At 38.9% G+C, this 20,662-nt stretch overlaps 1 protein-coding gene across 15 annotated transcripts in view; it reads left to right on the forward strand.

Annotated features, from left to right (window-relative positions):
- STAU1 (staufen double-stranded RNA binding protein 1) overlaps positions 1-20,662 on the forward strand; it is a 97,707-nt gene that overhangs the window by 43,860 nt on the left and 33,185 nt on the right. For 3 of the 15 annotated variants that reach the window (XM_079945856.1, XM_079945855.1, XM_079945857.1), the window contains 2 exons: positions 10,385-10,523; positions 11,954-12,119. In XM_079945856.1, coding sequence (XP_079801982.1) covers positions 10,423-10,523; positions 11,954-12,119 — 267 coding nt within the window. In that variant the 5' untranslated portion in view covers positions 10,385-10,422. Of the gene's footprint in view, positions 1-3,025; positions 3,315-4,997; positions 5,123-6,671; positions 6,720-8,144; positions 8,350-10,384; positions 10,524-11,953; positions 12,120-20,662 lie in introns of those variants that run through there. The other 12 variants (XR_013831677.1, XM_079945844.1, XM_079945846.1 and 9 more) reach the window with 9 other exon arrangements.

Genomic DNA, 20,662 nt, shown 5'->3' on the forward strand with positions numbered 1-20,662 from the left:
CTTTTTAGCACATCATGTACAATTAAAAAAAATGCTTTTATAGAGGTACCCATAATTATCATCTAACCCCTTATAATGTCGTAGTTCTTATATGTACTCCACAAATTTAGGATTTGAGAACAGGATGAAAATGTTTTCTTGAGTTGGTTTCTCAAGCTCTTCAAATAGGAAAAAACCCAGGAGATTAAAGGTTCTCATCTGTGCTGGAGGCAGGGAAATAGCACAACACGGGCTTAACAGTCAAGGTGTTTCCAACGCTGGGGAAAACTGGAGTCTCTGTGTTTCAAACTTTTCAACCTAATTTTACTGTGTGTGAAATATTGTTCTTCTGTAAGAAGATTCTAAAAAAGCATTTTAATCTCTTCTAAGTCCCTAATTTATCTGTTGGAAAACAATCCTTAAAGACAGGTGTAAAGGAAAAGATAAGTTTTCATTTAAGGATTTAATCTCAGTATGGAGCACTGTTGAGCAACAGGTTCTAAATTTATACAGAAGTAATATCTCTGAAATTCTGTGATTGCCCTGAATACTTCTGTGAACTATATAGATATCAGTAATGAAAAACTTTATTTGTTCTTTGAATTATGTGAGTAAACCATGTATTTCCCCCCATTTATAGCTATGATAGCTGCCTGGCTTCTCTTAGGGGAGGAGCATCTGTTTGGGTAAAATATTAGCATCAGTGTTTTAGAGCCTTTTGAGATGAAAAGGGGGTTTTCTTTTCCTGTCTGAGAATATAAGCTGCTTAATACATTAGTAAGATTTTAGTTTGTGGATTCGTATTATATATGTACTAGAAATAGCATGCTTGCCCCTCTACCCACTAGATACTGATAGGTTCTGCCATCCCCCAAATAGGACAATCAAATAATGGCTCCAGATATTGTCAAATGTCTTTGGGGAGCAAAATTGCCCCCACTTTAGAACTACTGCTTCAGATTCTCTTTTCAGGCTTAAAGACACGTAGAAATGTTAAATTAGTAAATGACTAAAAATGAGTACTGGTTGTTGAATTTTTATTGGTCATATTGGAAATTAAAAATTTGTAAAATACAGAGCCTTATTAGGAGGGTTTAAAATTTTTTTAATTTGCAGTTCTGAGCTACTGGTTTCAACCAGTTGTTTTAAAGACATAACCCCTCCAGGTGTACCTGGGGTTAACATTTTTGGGGCAGTTTTAATTAATAACTTGTTTGTTCCCTTTCTCAACTTCTAGAAAACCTATGAATTTATGTCTGTGACTGGAAATGCTGGCAGTGGGCCTGCTGTAGAGAACGTTAGCCAAAAGAGATCCCTTTGGGCCCCACCCTTTCTAAATTTAGTTCATTCAGTCTCAGACTCTCCAGAGCCACCCAGGGCAGAGTTGGGTTGCTCCTTCTGGATGCAGGTAGACTGTGGAGCAAACACTTTGGCTTTTGGCTTATGTTTTGACCTGTGACCTATGGTTGGTGTTGTGAAGTTGTGAGTATACTCTTTAGAAAAATGCCCTCAAGACAGAGTTCAGAAAGAGAGGGAGAGAGTGAATAAAAGAAGGAGGGGGAAGATTGAGAGAGAAGTGTTTATATTTTGGCAGCTGAATGAAATAAGAACAATGAAACAGGGTCATAGCTGACTTCTGAAAGGTTCTGGACTTGTTTCTTGACACTGGCAACTTATCTGCTAAGACCATTACCTAGATCTTCAGTGCATCTCCTCCGTTATTTTGTTCTGATTTCAAAAGTAAGCAAGGAACAACTGCAGTATTGGAGAATTTTGTTGTATAAGGTAATGTTTATGCCTCTATTAACCAAAGTCATAGTTTAGCTGAGGTTTGCTTTTGTTTTTTGTCTTGTTTTGAACTTTGTAGTCCTTTTTGTTTCAACAAGAGAGGGTGTGCCAGGACTCCTCAAGTAACTTAATTGCTCTGGTCATTCATCTCTTTCTAGAGGTCCAGCGTTAATTAAAAATCATTTTGAGACTTAAAAAAAATAAAGTAACAAAAATTACTCTATAATAGAACTTCCAGTTTGTTAGCTTGCTGGCTTCTGCTTTGGTTGGCTTTTTCTGTTCCTTGTTGCTTACTGGTTATTTTTGAGTACTTTTGATTTGCTTAAACATTTTCAACTTTTTGAACTATGACTATAAAAATGAGCAGAACTGTCCTTATTTTTGACTTGTGAAGAAATTTAAATGTATTTAGGATTAATGCCTTTGGAACTTACAAGATGCAGTAAACAATCTCTGCTCCGTAGGCTCTACCCCTACAAGCCACGCTAGTAAAATCATCTGTCTGAAATCTGTTCCTCTCTTCTTCATCTTCTCCGCTTTTGCTTTTAATGATAGAAATACTATAGAATGTTCTTTGCTATTCAGATGATTTCTCAGGATCATGAGCATTGATGTGGGTGCAGCAATTCTTGTTTGGGATCTGTAAATAAATGAGACTATCTCAAACAAACCTTGTAGGAAAACAAAGAGATCTTTTACCATCATAAGGAAAAAGAAAAAGGAAAAGTGAGGAATTCTTCTCTTTCTTCAGTCAATGTAAAGGAAAGCTCTAAGGTTGCCAATCTGAGCATATGGCCCTAAAATGGAAGCAGTGTTTACATTCACCTGTTAATGGTGTTACAAACCCAGTTTGCTTTCAGTTTCTTATCAATTTGAAACCAGAAACCTTTACCATATCCCATATGCAATGGAAAACCTCTTCATATTTTTTAATTTGCATTTTTGAATATAACTATAGTTCATAATTCTTAATATTCAACAATAAATATTATCATACCATGCCGATTCTCTTTGTAAAATGAACATGCAGGGCATGTGGGTATTGTAAGTCATTTAAAAACACTTTGAGAAATTTACAAGGCTAGTGAACCTTACTGTATACGAAGGAGAGACACATTTCTAATACATCAACATAGCTACGTACTAAACGGGGCCATTATCATACTAGAGTAGGTGACACCAATTTTGACTGAATATTGGCAATTACATATCTCCTCTATAATTTATCTTTTTATTTTCTTTCCCTTACAACTTTCAGGTAGAACTTTAGACTTCATAGCACTGAATTAACCTGCACTGAAAGCTGTTTACCTGCAGTTGTTCACTTTTGTTGAAAGTGACCATGTCTCAAGTTCAAGTGCAAGTTCAGAACCCATCTGCCGCTCTCTCAGGGAGCCAAATACTGAACAAGAACCAGTCTCTTCTCTCACAGCCTTTGATGAGTATTCCTTCTACTACTAGCTCTCTGCCCTCTGAAAATGCAGGTAGACCTATTCAAAACTCTGCTTTACCCTCTGCATCTATTACATCCACCAGTGCAGCTGCAGGTAAGCGTATGACTCCAAGTGTCTTCTGTTTCAAATGTTTTCTTAGCCTGTTTTCTGATCTGATAAGTAGATTGCAGATGTAGGGAGCTCTCACACACATTTACCTTCAAGAAGCAGAAGAAAGTATACCACCCACGCTTCTTTATCCCAGATATAGAACACACTTGGTTGTATATCGGGTTGATGGAGGCCTTTGACAGACCATTTCAAAGTGTAAGAAAGAAAATTGGAAACTAAACTATACAGCCTTGTCTATTATAAAATGGTAGCTGGCAGAAAGAATCGAACAGTAAATACCACTTTGGATATTCATTGTTATATGGGAAAATTCTGCTTTTATCATTATTTCCCAGAATTGATTTGTAGGTGTAAGCCTCCTTTTTGGATGTCTATAAGATTTTTCCCAAGCAAGGGGGCAGGCAGATTTATTGGAAAGCAAAAGAGTGTGTTCGCATTTGATAATTTTTATTTTGAATAAGTAAGCTTAAATTGAGATTCCAGAGGTGGCTAAGAAATCATAGTGAGGACCAGTTAGAAGTTGAACAAAGAAGCAGAGATTTTTAAAAAAGAAATAAGTTTAGAAGCATTCAAATTTAAATATTAGGAAAATAAAAATGAAATAAATGTGCTCATTGATCAGGAAAAACTTGAAACCTCTGGGGAAAAAACCCTAAAAACAATATTCTGCTCCCCAAACCTCCCCTTCCCCCAAGTTGCAAAACCAATTAAATGGGGTGTCAGCATAGGTGTCTCTATGCTAGAGTCACCTAATAAAAAATTCTTTTCAACCTTAAGCCTGACAGTTTCCCTTGCATTTCCTCCTCTTCCTTCATCGTCTCGTTTCCTTTGCTTTGTAAATCTGTTCTTAGAGTGTTAGCTTGTCCCACTCTCGGCAGAATGGCATCTATCATGCTGCTACCTCTAGACTTCCTTGGACCGGCTCACCAAATAGCATTCTTGACTTGTCATGGTCCCCTAGAGATTCAGTGTTCCCCATATTTGCCATTTGAATACCATCTTAATAGGAAATGGCACAGACTATTTCAGTCCTCTGGGATTTATTGCTTTTTCTTCTAATGTGTTCTTATATCCACATTTTTTTGACTTCATAAAACTCCCACCCACAAAGGCCATTTTATTTTACTTATAATTATCAGAAATGGATATGGTCTGAGGATGGCAGCCTCTGGAGATAAGACTAGAGGACGCCCTAGGAATGAGAAGTTAGCTGTGTGGAAAAGGACAGTCGTTGTTTGAGAAATGGTACTGGCATATTGAGTTTTTATGAAATAACGAACAGGGTACAGCTGACAGCTGTTGCGGTAACCAGTGTGTGTGTGTGTCTCTACTCAAAAGACCTCCTTGTTATTCCCTTGGTTATAATAGCAGTGCTTCATCTGATTTCAAATCTTGTGTGCTTGCCATGGTTTAGTTATTCCTCTGACTTCTATTCTCTCTCTTTTGAAGACACACCCCCTCCTAGGTTACCTGGCTTCAACTGGTTCAGAAAAGATCCCAGCTGTGTCTTCAGATATGTGCCCCCAGTGTGGTTTGCAGTATTGCATCACTGCTGCTTTAAATCCTTAGACCTTCAGCTTGTTTTCCCTCTTTTTTCATATCCCTGGGAGAGCTGCAGTCTTAAATACTGCTAGTTGACTTCAATGCTCTTACGTTATTTTTCAGTTCCTTCTAACATGGCACACCCCAAAGAGAAAACCCCAATGTGTCTTGTGAATGAGTTAGCCCGTTTCAACAAGATTCAACCTGAGTATAAGCTTTTGCGTGAGCAAGGTCCAGCTCACTGTAAGGTAAATATTGTCCATACTGCTTGTGCATTTATAACCCACTAGGAATGTTTTCTTTCTTTTTATACAGTTGCAAGTGGTTCTGTGATGCAAAATATATATATTTTCAAACTGCTGAGGTTGTCTTAAAGAGACGCAAAAGTACAGATTGTTGGCGAGTCGCTTCTTTTTTCATCCTTGCAGAATGGGTCAAAGAAAAGATGTGCTTGTTTGGGGGATATTTGGCTTTTAAAACTCCAGTTAGTGTGTGGTTGTTTAGCATTCTGAATAGAGACAATTCCCAAGCACCTGTGATTGATTTCCTGTGAGTTTTCCAGGCTCTGGGCCTCCTGGCTTCTGCCTACCTCTGGCTCCTTTCCTGCTTGTTTGAAAGTGCATGTGTACCTTAGACTGGGCAGGGAGAGGAGGTGAATGGGAAATCAGTTCTGCCACTTGTTGGCAATCAGATAACAAGGTTTGAATATGAGAGGTAAAATTAGTCTCCCAGTGAGTATTTTGGATTATCTCTGATTTCAGGTACCCTTCTCATTCCCCTCATCTTAGAGGATGAAAGACTGACTGTAATTTGAATTTTTCCTATTTGTTATTCAGGAGTTCAGTCTTTTAAGCTTGTTTGATATCTGTGCTAATGTATCAGTACATCTTGGAACTTAAATGTTTGCATATCTGGCTTTATCTTTTGCAGCTGTAGTATGAGACATAAGGAATTGGGCCTCCTGTTTCTGATCCTAGCCTTGCAGTAAGATGATATACTTTTTATAAGGATGAGTTATTTGTCTCTTTATGCCTCATTTTTCTTGACATGCAAACCTCAAACCTTGACTGATACCAGGTTTCTCTTTTCATTTGACTAAAAGTAACATCAACCACAATCATAAATGGCACCACAGGATAGCACAGTTAGGTGAGTTGCCTTTGGAGTCAGACAGATCTGGGTTTGAATCTTAGCTTCTTACTAGCTGTGTGACCTTGGGCAAGTTGCTACTTTTTTTGAACCTCAGTTTTCTCATCTGTAAAATGGGGATGATAATACCTACCAAATAAGTCTATTGTGAGATATATTAAAGTGTGGAGCACAATGTCTGGCACATAGTAAATGCTTGAGAAATGGTACTTATTATTATTAGGCAATTATGCATTTAAGAAAAACAGAAATTTCCCACTCACATGAAGCTAGTTTTAATATTATTCTAAAGCATAATTATATTTGAAATGTTTCTTTACCTTTAGAAGGCAATTAGCCATTTTTTATAACTGTTCTGTTTCTTCTACAGGATTTTTTTTGCAGATCTTAACTTTGGGATTCCCTTTATTAACTGTTTTGATATTTTTGGAAATGTGTACTTTCTCACTTGAACTTTAGTACTTTAGGTAATTTGGCTGTGTGTTCAATCTGTAACTGCATTTTTTTTTTTTTTACCTACAAGTTGTTCAAAGAGGAAAAGTTATTCCCTCCTAGATGATTGTTAGACTATTTAAAAAGTCAGAGGTCTGGTGTACTTTTAATTCTGTCTGAACCAAGATCTAACCTCACTACCAACCCTCCACACAGAAGGCAGCAGAGTGGCAGCAGCGCCGACGGGGACAGCCCTGGAGAAAGGCAAGACTGATCATGAAATTAACTGTTTTCTATCTTTTAGCATTTTCCCCTTCAATGTCTTTCCATGAAAGGATCACAAAAATGACTCAGGGATTGCACAGGATTGCAGGCTTCTTCTGCCATTTGACCTTTCATGCCAGCCAGGGTTTTGAGTTCATGCTATTGGTGCTTAAGTGAGTAGCTTTATGAACTGCAGCATAAATATAGGAGACCCCTAATATTTCAAGGGGGATGAAGGATTCTTTAATTTTTCCCCTTCAGTGGAAGCTGTGCACTGAGGGAATCCTGAAGTTAAGACCTATAAGAAAAATCAGCTATAAGGCAGGTTGGCCCCATCCCTTTAGGCACCAAATTTAAATGACCTAGGCATACTCAGATTAACATTTCTCATGTGAATTATTTGTCAATGAAATAAAGTGATATTCTGTGATAAAGAAGATGAGAAGAATAAAAGCTCCAAAGTAGTGAGTTTGAAACGTTGAAGTGCATCAGAATCACTTTGGGAGCTTGTTAAAAATACACATGCTTGGGCTTCCCTGGTGCTGTTCAGTCGAAATCCCTGGGCATGTGTATGTTACCAAGCTTCCCAGGTTATTCTTCAGATGCACACGAAAGTTAAAGAATCACTGAGCTGTGATGGGTCATGGTTTGTTTTTTTTTGATAGAGTATTAGTCCAGTTCTGATCGGATTAACGTAACCTAATTTTACGAATGGAGTGTGCACATGAGTTACCTTTATACTTAAAAAGGAAGAAAGAGGCTTGCCATTGTCAGTATTTGTTGAGGACGGAATTAGCTGTTTTGATTGCCTCCTTAGAATTGAGTTCAGAAACGTTTTTAGATCTTTACTTGCTATGAATCTGATTTGCTTCTGCAAGTGGAAGCAGTGTCTGACTAGTGCAGTCTTAGGAAAGTAAAAGGCAACATTTTCGAACCTGGCTGACATTCCCAAATTTATTTGAGTTTTCGTTCTAATGGGGTTGTGTTTTCAGACAAGCGTCCACAAACAAATTACAACATCAAAACAAATATTGTCTTCATTTGTATGAGGTACTACTGTGTGTCTAAATCAAGTTTGCTAAGTTTCTTCCATGAGAAATAATGGGAAGACAATTTTCTATTTGGATGGCTTCCAAATCATCAGCATTTAATATTTTAATATATAAGCGAACATTTTTTAATCTCTGTACTTACCCCCATCTTTCAAAGCATAGTTTTTTCATGGAGTGCTATGCAGTACAAGTCAATGATATGTGTATCTTTTTGTGTTTATAAAAACAACGAAAAAGGGGATGAAGGGATAAATTATCAAGATAATGACCAGGCCTTTTAAACCATGACCATAAATTATGTTCAAGGACCAAGTGACATATTATAGTCAACATCAGGTTTCATGAATTGAGAGCTCACAATTTTCATTTGTAGGTGTTTACAGTACAGCTAACACTTGGAGATCAGCACTGGGAAGCTGAAGGAACTAGTATTAAAAAAGCCCAACACACAGCTGCTGCCAAAGCTTTGGAAGGAACAAAATTTCCTAAACCTATAGTCCGCCCTTTTCGTAGCGAAGGAAGGAATCCAGGTATTATGCGTGGGCCAAGACAGGTTCCTTTCAAAAGTGTGTCTAGAGGTATCTGTTTAGTATGTATATGAATTCTTTCTTAACTAACTTGTTGGTTTTGAAAGCACAGAGTCTGCACTACCAGTGGCAAATGCTTATCTTTTCAGGTCTTAGCCTTACTCTAAAGCAGTGGTTCCCAGGCTCCAGTCCCTCCACTCCTGCTGGTCTGGAAAGGTGGTCGTGGGCGGTGAAGGATGTCACCAGATGATTTCCGAGATTTTTAGAAAAGCCTAATGAAAATACATGTTTTCTTTTGATAAGGTTGTATAGATGCCAAGAATGTGGGTTTTAGCTAAAATCACTTCAACTCCGTGTGGTCATATTGATTATAACATGTTGATCATAACCCCTGATTATCAGTTTTATGTTTCCTGATCATTAACAAGAATGAGAAAATATTGTAAATATTTGTTTCTTAAATACAAATCAGTAGGTAATATCTCTTCAAGCAAGGGCCCAACTGGGGAGAATACTGATAAAGAGGAGTATCTGGCGGGAGCTTGAGAACCACTGACCTGGAGGCTGTAGGTAGAAGTGGCTGTTTTAGGAGAGTTATTGCTCCAGTACGTGAAGTCATTCCAGGCCCTTTGCACTCGGGAATGATCTGGGAAGATCTCAAAAGATCTCAGTCACGCCTTTCTTGTTGCTTTTGATTGCTTTGTGGTATTCTTTCTTTAAATTTATTCTCTACTGCAGATAAATTTTATGGGTCAGAGCTGCTCTTACTTAAAATGCACTATTTGAATTGTGTAAAAAATATAATTCTGATGTTAGCTAGAGAGAGGTTGGTTATTCATGTGACCCTCTGACTTTGCAAACTCAAAGATATTCTTATAAATTTGATTTATGCACTAAACTTAGTCAAACCAGTTATGGTACAGAATCGAGTCATTTTTATTTTCCTCTACATACACCCTAAAGAGGCATTTTAAAATGGATTTTTGTGTGCATTTAAATCGAACTTTGCCATTGCTAGTGTTGTTCTGTGTTTGATATTAAAGTGTTATTTTTAAATGTGATTGTGCCCCTACACTAATCTTTCCAGGCTGGTTTTCTTTTTAAATGATTTTTAAAGGTTTATGAGTTGGATGAAATGAGAGGGGAAAAAAAGGAAGATGAATAATGAATATTTTCTAAAGTTGCTATTTCTGAGATAACCCAAGATATACTTGCTCCTGTTGTATACGGCAACAGATCTCATTTTTCTAACAAGTATTACCACAAGTCAGATCCCATTACAAGTATCAAGAATGAAACATCCAGTGCTTCCCTGGTGGTCCAGTGGTTAAGACTCCGTGCTTCCACTGCTGAGGGTGCAGGTTCAATCCCTGATCAGGGAAGTTCCACATGCTGTGAGCTGTGGCCCGCCCCCCCCCAAAAAAATTAAGAATGGGAACCTCTAAATATTTTGTAGGTCTCATCTGACTTCTCCAGATAGAATTTACTTGTCTCTTCCTCAGTGATACTGCACCTTTCCTTATAGCACACATAATGTTGTATTGTAGTTCTTTGAGTGTGTTTTGTGTTCTTTGAACTCCTCTGGGGCAAGAATTGTGTTCAAGCTTAGCACAGTACTCTGCCTCCAGTTAGTACTGAATAAATGCATTGTTCTATGAAATAGTGTGTACAAACATCCTTCTAAGTGTAAGCCAGCCAGTCAGTGCAACCAAAGTTATGTTGGTTGAGTATTCCCAAACAATGAAATGACTTGGACGGTCCTGTGGGATTTTTTAATCATGGAATTTGATGTGTATTGGAACTTATTTCTGACAACTGGCTTTCACTGCTAACATCTTGTGTTACACTGATGCTCCCTTAATAGCCGTTACAGTATATTTTGTGCTGCTGACTGTGTATTAATACCTAGAAATCACAGCAGATTCTTGGATTTCCTGACCTGATGCCTAGCAGTGAAGTATTTAGATCTTTTCCTGAAATACATCATGAATCCAATTAGTAGAAAGCATGCTATTCTTTTTGATTTTAGTGAGTGTCATTCTCACATCAGAAAAAAACAATTCTTTGTGTTGATTCTGTGTTGCAGAAAGCATAACCCCTACTGTAGAGCTAAATGCACTGTGCATGAAACTTGGAAAAAAACCAATGTATAAGCCTGTCGACCCTTACTCTCGGATGCAGTCCACCTATAACTACAACATGAGAGGAGGTGCTTATCCCCCAAGGTATGTGTTTGTTTTGTTTTCAATACAGGTGAAGATATATTTGATCTTTTACGTAGAATAATAAGATCTTTAGATTGTAGAGCACAAAATGGTTTGGTCCTCTCTGGCCTGCCAAATGCTAAAGTCAGTCTTAATTGTCTTGGTGTCATTGGAACTGTATCTTGATGCTCTTTTAACTCCTGTCATTGGAAAGGGCCTGAGCACATTCCTCACGAGCAGTACGGCTCATGCCCCAAGCTATCTGGTTAAAGCTATCACCCTTCTAACTGCTTTGTGCAACTGAGTCATATTTTTATTTTTTAAACAAAGATGGCCTAATGATTTTTATTTTATTTTTTAAAATTTATTAATTTTTTTTGGCTGTGTTGGGTCTTCGTTGCTATGCGCGGGCTTTCTCTAATTGCAGCGAGCGGGGGCTACTCTTCTTGGAGGTGTGTGGGCTTCTCATTGCGGTGGCTTCTCTTGTCATAGAGCACGGGCTCTAGGGCATGCGGGCTTCAGTAGTTGTGGCGCGTGGGCTCAGTAGTTGTGGCTCGTGGGCTCTAGAGCGCAGGCTCAGTAGTTGGGGCGCACGGACTTAGTTGTTCCGTGGCATGTGGGCTCTTCCCGGACCAGGGCTCGAACCTGTGTCCCCTGCATTGGCAGGCGGATTCTTAACCACTGTGCCACCAGGAAAGTCCCAAACTGAGTCATATTTGAACATGATTCCTGCAATACCACAATTCTCATCATTCACAGATTTCCTGATTATTGTTTATTGGGTACTTTTTGACTGTTGAACTTACATATGTGCTTGTAAATAGCCTTGGTATATGGATGCAGTAAAATATTAATCGAAACCTGAAAATGCCATGTGTTAAAAACCTTCTGCTTGTGGTCATAAGACACTAGTGGATAGATTGATGATCAAACTGGAGGTCTTCATTTTTCATTTCCCTTCCCTACTTTGGGGTAGGAGGGAGGTGGAATTTTAAAAATAGAAACCAGCCTCCACCAGGCTATAGGATATTGGGATTTACAGAAATGAGGGTCCTTTCTAAAAGACGTCTGTTAAAAAATTTCCATCCTTTTCTGGAGACCCGGAAGCGTGAATCTCAGGTACGAGAAAGTAGAGCGAGTTAAGTGTTCTGTCTCAGCCAAAGTCTAATCTATTTTAGATTTTGTAAACACGGGTTAGCTTTATAAATTGAACTCATATAATTTGTAAGGCAGTGTATTTTGTGGCACATAAACAGTATTTGCTCATACCGTGTGGCAATTCTAATGCAGCATAAACATGGGAAGTCTCTGGATGTACTGATGAGGAGTCATTATTGGTGAGTAAACGCTGATGTGATCAGGACCTGTGATGAAGGAAATACCTGGAGTTTTTCAGAGAACGTATGGTGACTTACCTGAGACTCATTTTCCTTACCCCCCTCTATTTTTAGGTACTTTTACCCATTTCCAGTGCCACCTTTACTTTATCAAGTTGAACTTTCTGTGGGAGGACAGCAATTTAACGGGAAAGGAAAGACGAGACAGGCTGCGAAACACGACGCTGCTGCAAAAGCTTTGAGGACCCTGCAGAACGAGCCCCCACCCGAGAGGCTGGAGGTGAGGAGAGAGCAGAGCTGGGGCTCCTTGACGCTTTGGGTGTAGCAGGAAGGTGGTAGGGAAGACACCATCTCAAGTTGCTTTCTCTAAGAGGATGTATTGAGAGTTGTCCATAATGTTTGTTATTTGATAGCTTACAAGTTTTTATACCCTGTAGCTTTCTTGCCTTTCTTCCCCCTTAAAAAAAATGTCTCAGCAAGAAAGTCAGGTGCCTTCTTTTGTGCTCAGTGGCATAGTTTTGAGTGAACATGTTAGAAAGATTGTGGACTCACTTGAGTTGTGAAGAACATGCATGGCAGAATTCTTTGGTGCTGAAGATTATGCTTGTCAGAATCTGTGATTTATGGTACCAGGTTAGAGGGTTTTCTAAAGCCATTTTGACCAGTCTTTCTTTCTTTATTATCTTGAAGTGCCAGTTATCCATTGCTGCTTAACACACTGTCACAAAAATTAGTGGCTTAAACACCTACAGGCCTTTATTTTGCTCATAAGCCTGCAGTTTAGGCAGGGCTTGGCACGGGGAGCTTGTCTCTGCTACACGTAGCTTGGGCTGAGGCAGCTATGCAGGGGCTGGAGGATCTCTTTCAAGATGGCTCCTTCACATGGCTGGTGAGTTGTTGCTGGCTGTCGCCTGGGAGCTGAGAGGGGGCTTTGGTCCGGAGACCTCAGTTCCTCTCCTAGTTAACCTATGCAGAGATTGTTTACACATCCTCACAGTGTGGTGGCTAGGTTCCAAAGGTGAGCATTCTAGAAGACAGGAAATGGAAGCAGCTGCCAGTTTCTTAGGACCTAGGCCCAGAAGTCAGCACAGCGTCACTTCTGCCATATTCTGTAGGTCAAGCAGGCACAGAGCCCAGATTCAAAAACAGGAGGTACAGAATCTCACTTTTTGTACTGAGGTAAAATTCACATAACATAATTTCACAATTTTAACCATTTTATGTGTATATAGTTCAGTGACTTTTAGTACGTTCACAATGCTGAGAACCCCACTTCTGGATGAGAGGAGTATCAAAGAACTTGGGGGCTGAGCCAACCAACTGCTCTGTGAGTCACTCTGAGACACATTTTATTTTTTTATTTTTAATTTTTAATTTTTGGCCACACCATGCAGCTTGTGAGATTTTAGTTCCCCAACCAGGGATTGAACCCGGGCCCTCGGCAGTGAGAGTGCGGAGCCCTAATCACTGGGCTGCCAGGGAACTCCCTTGGGGACTGTGTTTTAAAATTATCACAACAGGTAAAGGATTTGAACTCTGTGACTAAATAGGAATATGGGTCTTAGAAAATCAGTGATTCCATGCCATTGAGGGTCCAGAGTTCCAGGAGAAACCCACTGAGTTAGAAAACACTGAGATTTCATGATTCTGTTTAATCATAGTATGAAATGCTTCCTGAAAACATCCCTGGGAAGCATTTGACTTTCCTTCATCAAGAAACAAGTCCTCAAAGAATAGGAAGATCTTGCACAGAACGTAGGGCTAAATGGGTGATGATAGGTTTGAAGTTGAAGGGACCCTTGGCAGGGTGCTTGCTGAGGTCCATTGTGTCCAGCTGTCCCCCAGGGTGACCCAGCTCAGGGTGGTGCTCTGTGGCTTCATGGCTGCTGTGCAGGACGGTTTTGTTTTTCTTCTGTTGCAGTGCATTTCCATCTTGAGTGTCATCATGCATTTTAACAGAGATGATCTGTTTCCTGGGTCCACTGAGGACCAAATAAAGGAGAATGGACTATAGCTTAGAAGAGGAGAATTTAGTGAAGTGAAAGGATGAAGTTCTCAGTGGTGAGATTTGTTAAAAACACCAAAGGTAGTGAAATCTGAGTTATTTTTGGAGGCTTCATTTTTTGAGTTGACTTTGGTGCTAATATAATTGGAGTCAGATGGAGTAGGTATTTCTTGGTTCCTTCTAGCCAGCAGTTGTTAAACGATCGCTGAACAGTGGTATGTGGGTTGTCTGCTTCAGAATCACTTGAGAAGTTAAAAAAAAAATTCCTTGGCCTAACCCACATGAATCTAGATTCTAATGCAGTGGGTCTAGCCAGGAGTCTGGCTTTTTCTTTTTTTCCTTTTTCTTTTTCCTGGCTGTGCCGCACGGCATGTGGGATCTTAGCGCCCTGACCAGGGATCGAACCCACGCTGCCTGCAGTGGGAGCGTGGAGTCTTAACCACTGGACCACCAGGGAAGTCCTGCTTTTTTTTTTCTTTTTTAACATGCTCTTAGAGTACCTCTAAAGCACAGTCAGGGTTTGGGAATCCCAGGTCCTAAGTATTTTCAGTGCTTCCCAGGCAGTTTTCCCCCTTGGAATCCTCCTTGGAAGTATGTACTCACCATATCGCTGCAAAGGGAAAGCGCCCGTCAGTGTCTCAGAGTGACTCACAGAGCAGTTGGTTGGCTCAGGTCTTAAGGTCAGGGGGCTGTAGTGGACACCCTGTCCTCGGCTCACCTGACGTTCTATAAGCAGCTTGGCTGGGAGTCATGATCATCACTTGTGCCCCTTGTTTCCTCCTCTTTGCCCCTTTTCTAATTCTATATGGTTTGAAGTAGAGACTTCAGAAATTAGGGTCATTAACTAGGATATGACCTTTTCTTTGAGGTAATAAGTGAAACACTTGGCTTCCCACCTAAATGAGCTGCGCCTGGTCTACCAGGCCCCCTGGAGGGTGGGCAGCAGGGGAGAAGGACATTTTTAAAAGACAGCTTTAATTTTTTTCTTATAAGTAATGCCTGTGAACTATAAAAATTTTAAAACTCAAAAAGAAAAACAAATGCTGTATAAATTTACCACTTGTAGAGAGTCACTGTAAACATTTTTGTGAATGTCAGTGCACATATAAGTAAGCACATGCACCTGTTTCACAAAAATGGGATGATATTGTACAGTAACCACCTTTTTTTCACTGAAGTGCTCATTATGAATATGTTGTAATGCCATTTACTTATAATTCCATGGGGGACTCAAATTCAACATGGTTCTAAGTACTTTTTTTTTTGGCCACACTGCACAGCATGTGTGATCTTAGTTCCCCAACCAGGGTTCGAACCCACACCCCTTGCACTGGAAGTGCAGAGTCTCAACCACTGGACTGCCAGGGATGTCCCTTAAGCACTTGTTAATGGCTGCACAGTGTTCCATTGTGTGAGCATACCAGTTTATTTTTTCAGCAACAGAGGCTTGGTTTTTAGGTTGTTTGCAGTTTTTCCTGTTATAAAAATAGGTAGTGAAGAACATTGTGGTAGTTAAATCTTTGTGTATGTCCGTGATTATTTTTATGAGCCACAGTCCTAGAAGTGGAATTGCATGGTAACATATATGGCCAAGTTCCCCACCAGGAAGATGGTACCATTTTAGGCCTCTGCCAACAGGGCCTGAGCAGCCTGTTTGCCCACAGCCTGCCAGCACTGGAAATTATCATTTTAAACGAATTGTCCATTTTGCTATTAAAAATTTTTAGCTCATGTGGTGGATCGATTCACCTTCTCTAAAATATAGCCACTAAATCTGGCGGTTTCTGTCTAAGACAGGTGTGGTTTGGTCCCTTGATGACGGGCACTGTGCTTGGCTGACCCTAAAGGTAAACAGCAGCACTGCCCCTCCCCATGTGGAGCTTGGTTGAATGGAGTATCATCAAAAAGTGCAGTGCTAGGATGGAAGTAGCAAGTATCATGAGAGCATAACATGTCTTGTTTAGGTAGGAGTACTGATGGTGCATTGAGGAAGAGTCATTTAAGCTCAGACTGAAGATGAGCAGAAGAGCAGGGGAAGTACATTCCCAGCAGAGGGAGCAGCTTGAGCAGAGGCCCTGAGTTGGGAAAGCACCTCTATTCTATTCTATTCTGTTCTGTTCCTGTCCCGTCCATGGCTTGTGCTAATAAAGGATGACTTATTCAGTGTTGAGGTGTTAGGAGTAAGATGGTCATAACTACAGTATCTGTAATAGAGAAAAACAGGAGCTAGCCTAATATGTCCATTAGTAGGGAAATGGTTAAATAAATGAATACATTTATCCCAAGAGTATCAGAGTGTGGTATATCTATTTACGTGGATGTGAAAGGAGGCCCATAATGAATGAATGGGGGGGGAATCATGATCCAGAGCTGTTACTACGTGTATAGTGTGATTGTGTTAAGTAATCAAAATTGCCAACTGTGTGTGCATGTATCTGTATGTATTTGCATGTGCATAGTTTCTATCTTGAAGCTTATAGCAAACTTTAAAAGTAGTTTTCTCTTGGTGGTAGTGGTAGAGGACAGACTTTTAAAAAAGTTGTATTGTTTGAAGTTTTCTTTTTTTAAATACTACTTCTGAAAAAATAAATAAATGCAGTTCTTCCTGGTCTTGAGTTCTTATCTTCACTTGAGCCAGGGACGTATTTAAGTAGGACTAAAACTAAAATTGGAGACCTTAATCTTCATTATACTATCAGGGTCCATTGGACCCAATTTCCATTTTTGAGCTTTCTCTACCTCTGTAATAATTGATATTGCATGACTTTTATTCTTTTTCTAGAGGTTTTAAAAAGAACAAAGAGAAAACATACTTATTTTTGAAAGTAGAATAATGATTTCTGTCTTAAAATGATCATGTGGGTCCTTTGGATCCTTTTATAAATCTTTACATTATGGAATCTTAATTTTCCTATGCTTTGAAAAACATTTTGCTGCTGTCCTCCTACATATCATTTCAACACTCTTCATCATATTTTCCCAAATATGCAATAAACAAGACTAAAATAATAATAAAGTGGAAGAATGATGAAATCCTTGGTGGATGATACAGTAGTGAAATAATTGTCATTATTGCATCATCCTTTAATGCTCTTACTGCATTGCCTAATGTATCACATTATCTTTCAAGAAGATACAAAAGAAGACTGGAGACACCATCTTTTTACTCTACTTTTAGCTTTTGTTGAACCCAGGAGAGACTTCAGAATTTTTCTTTTCCCATCCGTACTGGCAAAGAGAAGAAAATTGATGGAGGAAGACATTTTCATTATTAGGTAAATCAGAAGATGAATGCAGAGAGAAAAACAGCAGCATTCTAGACTCTAATGGTGATGGTGAGATTGAGTGTTGACGTGACTCAGACTGGGAGTCTTCAGTTGATACCTTAGATAAGTTTTCCCAGACTTGAAGAGTGAGCAGGTGAACTGTGTATTTCTCTGGTGTATGAAAAAGAAATGTGCATTCTCTTCTGGTCAGTCATTCAACAGGAAGGACTTCGCTGCACAATATTTTGCAACAAGAACTGGACCATCCTGTTTTGTTTTTCTAAAAAATTTGTGTGGCAACATTCTCTCATCTTATACGATGTTTGGCCACCAGAGTTTTCTCACCACTTAATGTCCACAAAATAACTGGATACATATAGAAAGAGGTGTATGTATTAGAAGGAAATTGATGATACAACAATGAAAAAAATCATTAGATCCTTCTTTTGGTGTTTATAAATCTAGAAATGAAAGCATTTTGTATTGGGTTGGCCAAAAAGTTCGTTCGGTTAGTGAATCCGTTCAATAATGTTCTTCGTGAAAATGAAAAATGTGTCTTTTATTTTTGCTTAAAACCAAACGAACTGTTTGGCCAACCCAGTAGTTACGGGGCAAAGAAGATGGCTTTTCTTCCTTCAACAAAGTTATGAGTCAGTTTCAAAAGTAATGTGTTTTGACAATACCAGTACAAGAAGAATCAGAATCATAAGCTAGAACCCATTGGAGGTGGATTTGAAATCTGGCATCGTTACTATGGGCAGTGCTCAAAGTTCAGGCGTGACAGCTGTTAGTTGCATTTAATGACCTTGCCCATTTTGGGTATATGTACCTTCCTTCCTGACTACAAACCTGGAATAAAAACTTAGGTTTGTTATTTTAATTTTTTATTAAAGTCTCTAATGAAATGATTTTTGTTGTCCTTTTATTCTGTATGTTATTTGTAAAATGTCTTTAAATATAGAAAAATAAAGAGGGCCCATTGGAGCCAGATGGTAAATGGTGATTACTATTTTTCCCTGGCATATTGAGGGTTAAGCATGGTTCAGAGTGTTTTTTTCTTTTCTTAATGTTGCCTAGATTTTATTGCTGAACCATACACTATGGGATTGATGTTAACAGTAATTCCCACTTCATGAAGGTAAGACTGAGGGCCCGCTACACTTTCCTCATCTCACTGGGAATGGTATTTGTGGATTTGTTTTGAGTCATTTGCTGCTTCCCCCATTGCAACATTTTGTCCAGTCCAGATAATATTAAAATTATTTATGTAAAAGAGCAACATAATCTCACTTCCAGATAAATGTATATCTTTGTTTCCTGTTTTGCATTTTTATTTTACTGGCTGCTTTGTCCCTTTTGCAATTCCTTCAGAAGTAGTACCTTCGAGCAGTGAATCTCAACTCTGTTTGCTAGTAAAATCACGTGGGGACTTAAAAAAAAAATCAAATACTATATATAAAACGACATCCTGGGACTTCCCTGGTGGCGCAGTGGTTAAGAACATTGCAGGGGACACGGGTTTGAACCCTGGTCCAGGAAGATCCCACATGCTGTAGAGCAAATAAGCCCATGTGCCACAACTATTGAGCTTGCGTTCTAGAGCCTGCGAGCCACAACTACTGAAGCCTGCGTGCCTAGAGCCCATGCGCTGCAACAAGAGAAGCCAGCGCAATGAGAAGCCCGTGCACCGCAACGAAGAGTAGCCCCCGCTCACCACAACTAGAGAAAGCCCATGCACAGCAACGAAGACCCAACGCAGCCAAAAAAAAAAAAAAAAAAAAATCCAGGCCCTATCTGCAAAAACTTGAGTTCACTTATCTGGAGCAGGGCTCTGGCATCTGTATTTGTAAAGCTCCCAAGTGATTCTAATGCTGCTATGGTTGAGGACTGCTGGCTGAGAGTTTAAAATTTAGTAGTAGACCATTGTTTTTTATCAGACTTATGTGGAACCTCAATATGCAAAATAGAAAAATAACATTTCATTAGTAAAACTTATAAGTTTGAACTTTAGAATATTTATAAAAGGCAATCAATGAGAATGATTTATGTGAATTTTCACAACACAAAATTATACTATATATTGTTTTGGTCCATTTGAAAAAGAAAGCCACATGGCTGGGAAAGATCCAGTCCCATTTTAGAATAGCAGTTAACTCTTCTATGGGGAGAAGAGTGAGAAGGGCTTCATTCATTGTTTTCCTTATAAAAGCAAAAAAAAATTGATGTCAATAGTGTCTAGTGTTGGCATTTGTTAAATCCAGCACAATTGCCTGTTACATTATTATCTGTACTTTTCTGTATGTTTGAAATAGGTCATAACTAACAATAAAAGTTAAAAGGAATTGAGCTGATACAGTGAACAAAAAATGAAAATTGGGGTACATGCATGGCAATAGAAGCATTATCATCCTCATCACCTGGTTTATTTCCAAATTTGGTTCTTGTTGCACCTAAGGAAAACATTCTCATTGACATAGTTATTTATCATGAGAGTGGACCAGTTTTTAAAATAACTCATTTATTTAAAAAATCTATGGATACTCTTCAAATAAACAGCTGTCAGAAAACTTGTTTGTGTACAAAAATGAGTTAGCCTGTTAGCACAAGTTAATGTGTTGATGGTCTCTAGTGTGTTACTGTTTGGTATGAAACACATAGTTTTCTTTGTTGCTTTTCAAAAAATTAAGGTCAAATATATAGATAATATAAAGGACGCCATTTTAACCATTTTTTAAGTGTATAGTCCTATGACATAAAATATATTCTCAATGTTATGTAACTATCACCACTGTCCATTTTCAAAACGTTTTCATCATCTCACACGGAAACTCTTGTACACATTAAACAAAACTCCACCATCCCCCCCGTCCTCATCCCCTGTAAACCTCTGTCCTGCTTCTGTCTCCGCACTTGCCTGTTCTGGATACCTTGTATAAGTGAATATTTGTCTTTTGTGTGTGGCTTATTTCATTTATCGTAATGTTTTCGAGGTTCATCCATGTTGTAGCTTGTTTCACAATTCCATTCCTTATTAAGACTGAGTAATATTCCATTGTATCAGTATTCCACATTTTGTTTATCCATTCATCTGTTGATGGATGTTTGGGTGGTTATCATCTTTTGGCTATTGTGAATAATGCTGTTATGAACACTGATGTACAAGTGTCTGTCCCTACTGAGTATATATTTAGCAGTGAAGTTGCTGGATCATATTGTAATTCTAAGTTTAACTTTTTGAGGAACCACCATACCGTTCTCTACAGAGGTTGTACCATTTTACATTCCCACCAGCAGTGTACAAAGATTCCAATTTCTGCACATTCTTGACAACACTTGCTATTGTCTGTGGCTGTCCTTACGGGTGTGAAGTGGTATCCCATTGTAGTTTTGATTTGCATTTCTCTATGATTAGTGATGTTGAGCGTTTGTATATCTTCTCTGGAGAAATGTCTATTCAAATTCTTTCTCCATTTTTGAATTGCATTGTTTGTTGTTGTAGTTATTTATATATTCTGGACATTAATTCTTTATCAGATACATGATTTGCGAATA

Source organism: Stenella coeruleoalba (genome assembly GCF_951394435.1).
Source record: "Stenella coeruleoalba genome assembly, chromosome: 15".
In the NCBI taxonomy this organism is placed as follows: domain Eukaryota; kingdom Metazoa; phylum Chordata; class Mammalia; order Artiodactyla; family Delphinidae; genus Stenella; species Stenella coeruleoalba.